The sequence below is a fragment of the Lutjanus erythropterus genome, chromosome 7 (assembly GCF_056507025.1).
Source record: "Lutjanus erythropterus isolate fLutEry1 chromosome 7, fLutEry1.hap2, whole genome shotgun sequence".
NCBI lineage: Eukaryota > Metazoa > Chordata > Actinopteri > Lutjaniformes > Lutjanidae > Lutjanus > Lutjanus erythropterus.
Window position 1 is genome coordinate 39,877,647 of NC_139323.1, and position 12,837 is coordinate 39,890,483.

The 12,837-nt window shown below is 39.4% G+C and overlaps 1 protein-coding gene across 1 annotated transcript in view; it reads left to right on the top strand.

Moving 5' to 3' along the window:
• Positions 1–12,837, top strand: part of fcho1 (FCH and mu domain containing endocytic adaptor 1) — an 85,916-nt gene that overhangs the window by 49,312 nt on the left and 23,767 nt on the right. The window contains exons 4-11 of the mRNA XM_084723747.1: positions 323–397; positions 1,201–1,342; positions 1,624–1,776; positions 4,059–4,163; positions 6,859–6,957; positions 8,856–8,952; positions 9,221–9,338; positions 10,846–10,870. Of these exons, the coding sequence (XP_084579873.1) occupies positions 323–397; positions 1,201–1,342; positions 1,624–1,776; positions 4,059–4,163; positions 6,859–6,957; positions 8,856–8,952; positions 9,221–9,338; positions 10,846–10,870 (814 nt within the window). The remainder of the gene's footprint in view (positions 1–322; positions 398–1,200; positions 1,343–1,623; positions 1,777–4,058; positions 4,164–6,858; positions 6,958–8,855; positions 8,953–9,220; positions 9,339–10,845; positions 10,871–12,837) is intronic.

A 12,837-nucleotide genomic window follows, 5' to 3' on the forward strand; every position in this document is an offset into this window, starting at 1 on the left:
ATTATATTGAAAATGGTAAAAGGTGACTAAATGCTCACATTTATATACCCTCCAAACTCCTGCACCCCCAGTTCCACACAACATTCAATGCATGAATACATTTAAGTTAATATATTATTCACAGTTATATGTAGTTCTCCCAGTGTGTGTCCCAGTCTAAGATTTCTTCTGGTTACTGGCAGCTTTAGTAGAGAAACTAAAATGCAATATATGCAGTGAACAGGTTTAAAAGTCACGCATCGCTGATTTTCAGGTTTCTCATTCTCTTTAGTTATCGTGCTGGTGATTCTGCTAACTTTAATTTCTGTGCTTGTTCTTGCAGCGCTGCCATTGAGGAGACCTACTCCAAATCAATGAGCAAACTGGCCAAGATGGCAAGCAACGGAAGTCCACAGGGGTGAGTACTGCCGCAGCAGCTTCACCGAACATCCTGTCCTCATCTCCCTCACCGCCGCACAGTTGGATTTATACTGCTGGAAGGTGTTTGTTATTGTAATTATGCATCTGACCGTCATATGGCCGCATATGAGATATGAATGAGGACCATCTGCATCACCAAATGTCCACATTTATGATTAAAATAATGCCATCTATGTGATTTAGCCTGCATGGTTTAATAAATATGTTAAGTATTAAACATTATATGAAAGATTTTCCTTTAAATAGTGAATGTAGATGTAATTTATTCCGTTCTGCTGAAGGTCTCTTACCTGACCTTTGACACACTCCTTTGTAAATACAAACAGATATTTAATATAACACAGTCCTGAAGAAGAAGATGAGTTGAGGTTTTGAATGTTAAACTTTTAATAAATTGTATCTGAGGACCTTTTTCATACTTTAAATTTGATTGTTGCTTATTTAGTCTTGACTGTTTTAATGTTAAAGAAAAACACTCAGGATTCGAAACTCATTTTCATGTATTTTTTATCTTAACAGCTGCAGATCATCTTGTTTTTGTTGACTTCCAGTGGTTTAACTTCAATATGCAATGCAACAGAGCACACTTTTTTTAATCTCAGTTCACTGTGAATATATCAAGATTGTATACCTTCAATCTTTCTTTGTCTTCACACTAAACACACTGTTTTTGTCATTATTGCACATAATTACATGTTTTTTGTTTGTTTGTTTGTTTGGAAAGGTAATAGGACTCTCGCAGTCTCATGTGTGCTTGATTCTTTGGTGTGTGTTTTGTAGGACTTTTGCTCCCATGTGGGATGTGTTCAGGGTCTCTTCGGACAAACTGGCGCTCTGCCACCTCGAGCTGATGAGAAAAATGAACGATCTCATCCGGGATATCAACAAGTACGGAGACGAGCAGGTCAAAATTCACCGCAAGGTAAAGTATCTGGGATGATTTACCACAATCCTGACAGAAAACTAGCAGATTTTTGTGTCTGTGCATGTTTCTGTGAACAGAGACTTGTGTATATTTTATCATTACTAGCCCTGCATCGAGTCTCTGTCATCCTGATCTAATTTGTCTCACACAAAATCCAATTACTGTCTTCTCCCTTCATGGTAATTGCTGCAGTTTCCCTGAAAATATAGTACAGTAATGATCTGTACAGTATATCCATGCACTGTCTTTCTGTGTGTGTGTGTGTGTGTGTCACTCAGACAAAGGAGGAGATGGTGGGGACAGTGGAGGCGGTGCAGGCGCTGCAGGTTCAGAGCGGTCACCTTCAGAAGTCAAAGGAGGGTTACCACGCCAAGTGTTTGGAACTGGACCGGCTCAGGAAGGAGGGAGCGCCACAGAAAGAACTGGAGAAAGTTAGACACCACTTTGTCTTTCTTCAAGATTGTTTTATGGGCAGTTTTTAATTTTAAATTTTAAGGGTTTAAGATATTTGTCTCTGAGATTTCTGCCTCAACCACAGTACAATGAAAGTCCATATAATTTAGTTTGTGGGCTCGAGGTTTTGAAAAATGATATTATGAAAAAAATCAGCAGCACCTTATCTTTCAAAAATCGAAAAACCCATAAAATCCCCCCAAAAATTCATGGCACTCTCTTTTAAAACATTTTAAAGTCCTTTATTATCCCAGCATGGTCATGTTAGACCATAGCTGGTGCTTGGCTGGTGGACCACAGAGAAACTCACGTTACCCAAGCTAACAACAAGCTTCCAAATGTCTCTTTCTCGAAGCTAAAAAGACGTAAAGTTGACTGTGAAAATCACCAATTCCAGAGCAAATGGACTGACGGGTATTTATTTACTTTTCCAGTCCCAGTAGGTTATAAACTGGTGTGTTTATTGTGCAGCAGATCCATCACTGGCCTGTTTTCTGACAGTTTTCCTGAGGGCTTGTAGGAATGGAGAAGGAGCATCTTTGCAAAGGTCAAAATGGCAGCGCTAATGTGAAAGAAGAGAGTTTCCTGTAACAAGTTTATTCCATGTCATAATATATCTATCAACATTATACCCTATAGTTATTTGTAGGCATTAATTAGAAAAGTATTCTGTGTGGTCCACTAACTGATTTTTCTATTTGACCCACTCGCTATCAAAGTTGAGGATAAGGAAGTGAAGGATCACCATGTTCACATTAGTTTAGTGTTTGTGTGCTTCATGACCTTTAGCATTGCTGTGTCCTTTGTGATGCTACGAACTCTTTCTGCAGGGTTATTTTGTAGGTTGGGATAATTTAACAACAAGCAGGACAAAAACAAATCCAAATTCAAAGTCATTTTGAGTTTTTTCTTTTTTTTTTTTCTGATCTGCGGAGGAGTTTACTCATTTATCATGGAGGTGGATCTGTTGACAGTAGCTGTTATGATTTCATCCCCACCACTCTTAGTGTAACTTTAAAAAAATGTAAATTTTAAACTTTCACATATTTTTCCAAACTCCTTTAGACTGCCACAAATGAAGCTCAGAACTTTCTTGTTTGAACATGTGAAAAACAGTGGAGTGGTCAGAGCAACATGACTCTGTTCTTGTACTGGTGGAAGTGTGGAAATGCACTTTTTTTTTTTTTTTTTTACCATGTGGCCACTCGCCTCACTATTATTTGAGACTGTCCTCATTTGAATACCAGCTTTAATATGAGAGTTTACGGTTAAGTTAATCCTGAAGGTCCATCCTTGACCTTGGCAATTGTATGAAAGAAAAAAAAAACACTCTCATCTCAAGGTCCACTTTGAGGTTTTTCTGGTTCTTGCAACCATATTGCAGTCTGCTGTATGTTCTTTATTTATGATATTTATTCAGTGTTATTCTTTTGCTGTGCATCATGGTATTAGAATCAGTGTCAGTAAGTCAAACTTAAATGTGAGAAAATACTTTCAAACTGAAGAGATAACCTTGACGTTAGATGATTATTTTATTTCTTTTATATAAATAATACATAGTATTTCTAAATTTTTGATTTCCCCCATAGCCTTATCTTTATGATTGTCATGACGCATCCTGAGAAAAACTCGTGAAGAAAATAGTGACGAGATTCAAAGAGTCAAATCCTTTGACCATGACTTCTTCATCTCACAGTTTCAGAAAAATCCTAAATCCAGAAGCAGAAACATGACACGGAGCTGAAAGTGTGCAGTTTTTAAATTTGTATTAAAAGCACATTGAAGTCCAGAGCAGCTGCACATGTCTCCCAGTATGTTTTGTGGTCAGATGGATGAGAACTGAAACCTGACAGACTGAATTCAGTGTCCTGCATCAGTGTTCATTAATAAGCTCTGGGATATCCTGTTATTATTGTCTCGTCTTGTGACCCTAAAATCCGTCATAGGCTTGTTTCTTGTGGTCCACTCATGGGACAAGAGTGTCTGTTATATTGAGGTTCAGTTAATTAGATTTATCTTGTCTTGACAATTATAGAAAACAGCATTTCTCCAACTGCTCTGCTCTTAAACCTCCACTCTGGGAATAAATCACTGCTCTTGTTTTGCCGGTGCAGACTGAACACTGAATGGAGAAGTTGTAATTATGAGGCAGAAAATTATTCCCATTCACTCGCTGAGCTTTTCATTTTCATTTCAGGTTTGTGAATGAGAGTCGGTAGCCGAGGCCCATTATTTTCCTTTTCCTTTTCTTTCTCACTAGGCGGAGCTGAAGTCTAAGAAAGCGGCGGAGTCGTTTGCGTTGTGCATCGAGAAGTACAACCGTGTGGGAGGAGAGTTTGAGCAGAAGATGAGCGAGTCCGCCCAGGTCAGTTCTGAACACAGCTGGGCCGAGGGCGACTTTTTTTTTTTCTGTCTCTCCCACCCTCTGATGTGGTGTTTTTATGTGTTTCTTCTTCTCCAAGGGCTTTATCTTTCACCTCATCTTTGTGACTCATCCTCTCTGTAACCTCCCACCACACAAGAACTCCATCTTATCCTTTCATTTATTATCCTACATTATGCCTTCCCCCAAAAATGGAAACCTCAACCCCTGCGACTCCTAAACACCCACCCGCTCGCGCACGCATGCACATCCTGCACCCCGCTCATTACCTTTAATCACTGCCTCCACACTTCCATGGTTACTGCTGCTGTTTCCATGGAAATCCTCAACAAACCCCAAGGAGTGCGTCTGTGTTTTACATTTGAAATGATGACTGAAAGCCTTGTGACCAATTGTCTCTTCCATTCTTCCCTTTGAGGGGGAAGACCTGGTCATTAGTATGAGGGGCTACATGTATTTGGTACCTGGGAGAAAAACGTGTCCAAAGATCAAAGAAGAAATGAAGCAGATCAGTAAATAAGAGACCAGGGTGCATTTTATTGCACTTAAACTAGAGGAAAACACAAGATAAATTATATTTATCTTCTCTGGTGCAGAGCTCACAACTCGTGTTACTCACTTTTTATTGGGGAACTTCTTAAATACATGGAGTCGGACACGAGTTTCTCTGGTTTAGTGCTTTTTCAGTCTCTTATATAACAGGGATATCCCCACAGCCACATGGAGCATACATGTTACCATGGTTACCAAATAATGTTGTATAAATATAGGCTATACATCGCTTAAACAGATTGTGAGATGGCTTTTTATAACAGTCACCATCAGCAGATGGATTTAACAGCAATGTTTTTACCTTTTAATTCACGCTAAAGCCACATATCTACTTTAACTCTGGTTAATACAAATACATTCACACCACAAAAGAACCACACCAGAGTTTATTTATTTAACAGTACAAAACACAAACTATAAGAGACAATAGTTTATTAATGATTGCATGATCCCTCTTTAAAAACCTTTATTTTAAGTTTAAAAATGATCCCAGTTCAGATTCAGTTTGAGTTTTCTAGGTGAGTAATTCCAAATTTAGATCCCTCGAAAAGAAAAAGATAATTTGTCCAAATGAGGATTTATAAAATTCTGGTTGGATTCTTCACATGTTACTGAGCACTCACCAAATTCCTCCTGTCCAAACGTTTAATTGCTCAACTGTATATCATCGTAAGAGGCTTATTTTTTTGTAGATGCTGCTTGTGACTAAGAGGTTACACAGGAACTTCTGGTAGGAAGTGGACAGAGTCCCTCCTCTTCTGGCGTCTTATTTTGACTGACAGCTCTCACACCAGCATGAGAGAACCGAAGTGAAGGAGCGAACTCATAAAAGTTTGTTTAAACCGAAGGAAACAGGTTAAGCGTGACAACATCCTAAATCACTGTAAAAAAAAATGGTTTCTATTAGGGATGTTAATGACTGATCTTTCACTGATTAATCAGATTTAACTGATTAAAAATGTATTAAGCAAAACTTAATCATTAATATAGAAATAAGTAAGTCATTAAAAGTAAATGAGCCTCATTTGACGCCATCTGTTTGATAGAGATATTTGTTGAAAAAGGAAACATAAACTTAGATTTTAAATGAGACAAAACATACTTTATTTATTACTAATTATTAATTGATTAATTGCTTGTTAGGATTTTCAACTATCGGATAAGGAAAATGCACAAAATTTGAAGGCTTAGTTTCTCTTCACAGCCTTATCCAGATGTAAGAATTTGCAGTAAAGCCTCGAGTAGAAGCACAGCACAGATGGAAATGAAGCACTTTGCTGAGGGCTGAAGAGTCAGTGGAGAATGTTTTATGTTTGCTCTCTCCGCCCAGATTTCTTCTCTGTTAATTGGAGAGAAGAAACTGGCAAAACTCTGCTCGCAAACTCTCTTTTCTCCAACAAAAGCCAGTGGCACTAAATCAAGACAATTCCCCTGAACCAGACAGCGACAAATGAGCTGGCTGAATAAAGAGCGGGATCAAACTTAAATACTAAATCCCCTCGAATTATCGCTGGTTTAAAGACCTGGCAACCCGGAGCTTCCTCTGCTGGCTCACTGCCTCCGTGTAGCTGAATCCTCACATCTCATTTAAAGGCTCTTTTCACTTTATTGCTTGTATGTGGAGTTTAAGATGCTTTTTTTTTTACTGCATTCTTTTGCTTCTGTCAGTGTGTCTGGATCTTATACTGTGTCGTTCTGCAGAGACAATAAAATGAAAACGACAGAGACGAGCAGGAAAGACCACAGCAATAAGTGTTAACAAATCTGCATATTAACAATCATATCCCGTATATCAACAGGTCTAACAATGTATTCATAACTATAAATGAACACAAAATCTTGCTTCTCATGTAAAAATTTATGGCATTAATTTAGGTTTAGATTATTTTTTAGATGCATTTCTTTGCCGTTTGGTAAAAAACTTGGATCTTACCAGCCACTAAAGATGCAGCTGTGTTTAAAAATAGGTGTCAGTGTAGCTTCAATGTTTTTTGTTGGTGCTGAGAGGATTTAATTACCACAAAATGTCAGCCAAAGATGTCAACCCACAGAGAATGATAAATTAACTGGTGTTTTTTTTTTCTTTGCTGCTGCTGTGTGTGTGTGTCCATGTTTGCATGAGCAGAAGTTTCAGGAGATCGAGGAGGCCCACCTGCGGCAGATGAAACAGCTGATCAAAGGTTACTCCCACTCCATAGAAGACACCCATGTTCAAGTGGGACAGGTACTGTATGTAGCAGCTCACGCTACAGTAAACCCAGCTCTGGGACCAGTTTCACGAAGATGTTTTAGACCAGTCTGCTTTGTTTGTCGTTATTTTGCTCATAGGTTAGTCTGTTGCGAGTTAGACCATTTCACTGATCATGATTTGTGGTTTGGTAACATTGCTACGGAGAAAGAGCAATGATTTCTTTGCATCTTGTACCATATTTTTATATCTTGTCCTAAATGTCCTTGTAACTGTTGAATTCCATATTTTCTGCTGTGGTAAATGGAGCTGAGCGGTTGGATGTGGTCACTTTGTTGGCCATTTTCCTAAAATTAATTGTGCCATAGACCTTCTTAAGATAGTCGAGAACTAAGCTGCTTTGTGCAACAGATGAATTTAGATGTCTGTCTGAAGACTGTTCTGTCTAAACCACAGTCAAACTCTGTCTTTGTGAAACTGGCATTTGTCCATACTGTTAGACAGAAGTCTTTCTTTATTCTATATACGTCTTCAAACATATTTTACATATTAAAATGAAAGTATACAGTTTGGAATAGAGTCTGGCTCAGCGTGTGATAATTCAAGAACTCTCGTGTCACTATTGAATCATGAGCCATCGTTACCGTCTTTTTTTTTTTTCTGTCATCAGGTCTATTCTTGGAGTCTTGTTTAAATAAAGCTCAGTGTGATAACTTGGCACAAACACAAACAGGTGACGGCTGCCCAGTGATGCAGACACGTTAGTCGAATGGTTAAAAACGTCTGTACTATTTCTGATTATTAACCTTATTATCAGCGTTTCCCAGCAGGGCTCTCCCAGGGGACCCAGTGCGGTCCTCTATGTAAATTATCTGTAATAATCTAGTGAAATTACGTTCCGCTTCTCTGCATTTAAAGGAGCAATATATTAAATTAGTTGTAAGCTCAGGCAGGCTGCAGGAACACAAGATGAGCGGTACATTGTAATTTGACAATAACAAGCAATGACCGGTCCTACACTGTAAGGTGATCAGCTGTTTGTAACTGTCAGCTGTCTGTCAATGTAAAGTTCAGCTGCGTTACCTGGAAACAAAAGCCCACTGATCTGAAAATACAGACTCTGGAGTTTGAGTTCAGTCACTGCCTGCCAGGGTCCATTAACATAATGCTCAATTTAACTGTTAAAAACATTTATGCCTTCTAAAAGATCATTCATGACTTCTTACAAATTAGAAACAGACACTTGGTCATTCAGCAAGCATGCAGCATTAATTTAAAATCTAATTAATCTGAAATGTGCAACCAAAAACACAAGTTACAGACCAGAATAAAAAATTCAAAGGAGCACACTGCAGCTGTAGCGCTGATGTCAACTTTTTCCTTTATTTTATGATCTATTGCAGTAAATATATTACAGATTTCTCCTTCAAACATAACGCTTTGATAGATAGATAGTTTGTTAATTTGTCCCGTTTGGTCATTATGAGCCGCCATATCTTGCGTGTATCCAGGGCAACACCAATGAACGTGATCGGGTTCATTCTAGTTCACAGTCATGTACGTCTGACAATGTGAAGACAATGTGATCATTCGTTCACACATAAAGGAATGAATTTTTACAGTTTTCATCCCGCCTGCAGCAAAGTTTAACTCGCCCCCTCCTGCAAGATTTGATCCTGCAGGATCCCAATGCCAGTGCAGTCCTCTACGATGCAGCACTATGGTTTCATGCTGATGTTCACCAACAGAACACAAGACTAATTTTAAGACCTGTTTGTAAGATCTAGATGCATGATTACATCCTGTCGGACTCAAATAGATATATGATATTTTACTTTAAAAAGTTATCACACAAACAAGAACAACAGTTTTCATCAGAATCAGGCACATCATGTTGAGAGACCAAATTATCCTTATGTTCTTCTCTGCTGCAGGTTCACGAGGAATTCAAGCAGAATGTGGAAAACATTGGCATCGATAACCTGATCCAGAAATTTGCAGAGCAGAAGGGCACAGGCAAGGACAGGCCAGGTACAGTGCAGGCTGCTCATCAGGATGAATTGTTGGCTTTTTGCCAGTTGGAGGGAAATAAAAGCGTAAACACTCAAGCTTGCATAACATTACAAATATGAAAGCACTCACAGTCAGTACGGTGTTGTGGAGGAGGAATAATTCATAGTGACAAAATACAACAACAAATGAGTGGTTCAACATCTTGAGAAGTGTGCCCACGTGTATACATCTGCGTGTGTGTTTTCTCAATGCGTTTTACTCCGATCAACCTGCCTGTCGTCTGCAGCTCTGGTTGGTTTCGAGGAGTATATGACAGCTTTGGCACCTGAGGGTGGGAAGAAGAGTCGAGCAAAAGCCTTCAGGATCCCAGGCCTGGGCAAGAGGGACAAGGAGCCGGACTCTACGTGAGTGCACACGCAAACACACACATACCTGAGGAGTCGGTTATGTAGACAGTTCAACTTAGCCAGGCTTTCTTTGTGTTAGCTGGCTCGACAAAACCTAAAACCCAAGACAGAGATAGCAGGGATCACAGGTGGTTATCACCTTTCCTCATGAGCAATGTTTCTACGAAGTATGGAAAAAGTAAAAAAAAAAGAGTATGGAAAAATATTTGTATTCTGACTGTTGCCCTTATTCTGTTTTATAAATATGAAGTTCAAAATTTCTAAAAAATGAAATGATTATTCAGCCATGGCGTTTGGAGCAAAATGTTAACCACTGTGTCAGACACAGCAGGCTGATTGATGTCATCGAAGGTAAGGCAAGAAGTATGCCATTTATCAGTCATGCAGTGATGTCATCAGTCATGCAGTTATTTGGCCCACACACGCACACAACGCTCTCAGATGTCAAATATGGTCTGAAAAACCTACAGAGGGGTCTGGAAATTTGAGTCTGGAAAAGTGTGGAGAATGTGTAGGAACCCTGTTTCTATAAAAGATGCATCATCTGACTCTTCTGATTCAAATGTGTGCTGCCTACTTTAGTCAAGAGGAACAGGTGAATTATATAATTAAGTATACAAGAAATGTTATTATGGCAAAAAGCAACAGTGTTACAGGCGAGAGAGGAATGCTGTCAGTTGTGTAAATTTGTATTTTTCCACCCAATGCACTCTCAGTGCCTCCTCTTTATTTCTAACCTGACAGCTGCACGTTGCAACATGAGACCTTTAACTACTCCAGAAGTGCATTAAGTCTTACTCTGTCCCATAATGAAGAATATATGGAAATCACTTGGCCAAATCAAAGAAGAATTAATTTTACTGATTGGTTATTCTCTGTGATAAATACCAATAGACTGCTCATTTTTCTAATCTGTGTTTTGTTAGCTATAATACCAGCTGTGCAAAGCAGATTTGACAGAAAATCCAGAACAAGTAGGTCATACAAGTATACATAAGTATGCATTTTCTGCAACTGAATGCATGTAGGTTTCCATGGCAAAGCAATGCATATAGTACTGTACTACTACTACTACTGTAGCTGCGCAGCTTCGTTCAGTGACATTGCTAACATGCAGCTCAACAGGTGTGCATATTTAATGTCTTCCCTCAGCTGAGAATCGAAATCACTCATAGAGAATATTGTCAGGAAAAGAACTGGAGAAAAAGTGGTGCTTTTTACAGCCGATTTAGCACAAAAACTCTGAAGATAACCTCCTCTGGAGCAGGTTATGTGAGCAGCGCCTGGTGATCTATCCAGGTTAAAAGACAGCTGCCTTTGTGATTTGGAAAACTCTGGTTTTAGGCTCAACATATCTCGCTAATCCATTAATCTCACTTCTTAGTACATCCCTCTGATCTTTTGAAATTGAGTCTTGATCTTCGTTCTTTGTTACAGGATTCAATCTGAGTTATTACTGAATAAGCAAAAAACAAAATGCGTCTCTGTGTTTTTGTGTTTGCAGAGACTCTGCGGTGACTGAGGCACTGGTGAGTATCAGACATAATTCACACCCAAACACTGCAGCTCCACAACCACTGACTCAATTATCAGTCCTGTCTGACTCCTAAAGCTGCAGTTGTATCCCTGCAGACAACTGTGTTTCACTGGGAGAAGAGAGTGTTTTTTGTTGGAGAGTGAAAGCAGAATCGTGTGTTTGTGTTTGTGTTTGTGGAAAGGAGGTGAGCGGGAAATCGGTCTGTGATAATGACATGCACTGCTGGTGTGGGGTTTCCCAGGTTTATTCCGGTACTTCTGAGAAGAAGTTTCTGAGGTACTTTGGCAGCCAGAGGGGAAGTGCGTAACTCCACGACAGTGTGTGTTTGTGTACAGTATGTGCCTGCCTGTGTGGACATGGTGTATGTGAGAGAGGGAGTGTGTGTGTCTGTGCTGCCAGAAAGCCATCTAAGAGCCTGATGTGAAAGCATAGAGTAAACCGCAGATCACAGAGTCACCAGTGCTGCTATTTTACACTTCTGACTGCTGCATCACAAGTATGTTAGCAGAGGTCACTTTAAAACATGTTGCATAAGAGTTCACAGCGCACTGACAGTCCATTCACCTTCTAGATTATGTTTCTAATTATTAGTCTGCAAAAGTTGCATTAACACTGTTGCTTGAATTCCTTCATATCTATACATTCTACAGTTTTACAAGAAAATTAAACCAGAAATCAGGTCTGCTGTATTCAGATCAAAATAGTGTTTCCCCCTAAATATATTTCTGGGTTGTGAGACGACCTTTGAAGGTTGATTTAACGTTGACAGGATGGATTAAATTTAGATTTTAGGTAAAGTAATTGCCTGTGCTACTTAAAGCTGCATTTATTGAATTTTCTTTTGCTAGAGGGCAGAAGAATTCCAACACAAGCTGAGCACTAAGATATCATCACCTTATAAATTTGTTATGAGTAATGTGACATCTTACACATCAAGGAGTTGTGTTTCTGGCCAACTGATGAATAGGAGTGTAATTTTCTTCCTTTATCTCTCTGTAAGTCTCCACCAACTCCTCACATAAATTTCTGTCTTGTTGCTAACTTTGTCTGCCATTCAGTGTCAAACAGGCAACATACAATAACAGTGATTAGAAGACTATGAGTGAATTTAGATTTTTTTTTTTCGAAATTTGTGTTTCTGTTGGTTTGTCACGAAAAGCGACACGTTAAATTTTATCATTTGAAGACTGGTTCGTATAATAAATCGGTGTTGGACTTGGATTACACCAGACGAGCTGTGTGGTGGAGTTTGCATGTTCTCCGAGTGTCCGTGTGGGTTCTCTCCGGGTGCTCCGGCTTCCTCCCCACAGTCCGTCTCTATGTGTCAGCCCTGCGATGAACTGGCATCTCGTCCAGGATGCACCCTGCCTTTCGCCTAGTGTCAGCGGTGACAGGCTGCAGCCCCCGACCCTTCAAGGATGAGTTGTTACAGACAATGAATGAATGAGTTTAACTTAACTGTACTTCAGATGCTCCTGCGCTTATTCCTTGTCTTTTTAATGTGACCTTTATAGTCCAGACACACCATTATCCATTAACTAATCTATTCTGTAGTAGAACTAAATCACTGTGATATGATGAAAAGAAAAAAATCAATCCTTGTCAGGTCAACTTGTCCTGCTGAGATCAGTTTACTGAAATCAGATCTAATCAAATACCACCTGTAAATGTCCACACTTAAAGTCTAAAAATAACTCCCACGCTGGCTGGATCATGAGCCTGGCCGTCCTCATGTCTCTTATTTTGAAGATCATATGACTGCAGACAGAAACAGCTGACATGTATCCACACATCCCAGCTCAATGAGTAAATGAAATGACTGAAAGCAAACCGAGAACAGACCCGTAGCTCTGTTTGACCTGTTGGTTATAACACGTTTAATGTACAAGCGTTGCCGCGGTTAGTCACTGACTCGCGCTTAACATTTGAAGAGTCTATTTATTCTCTCACACACTCTAA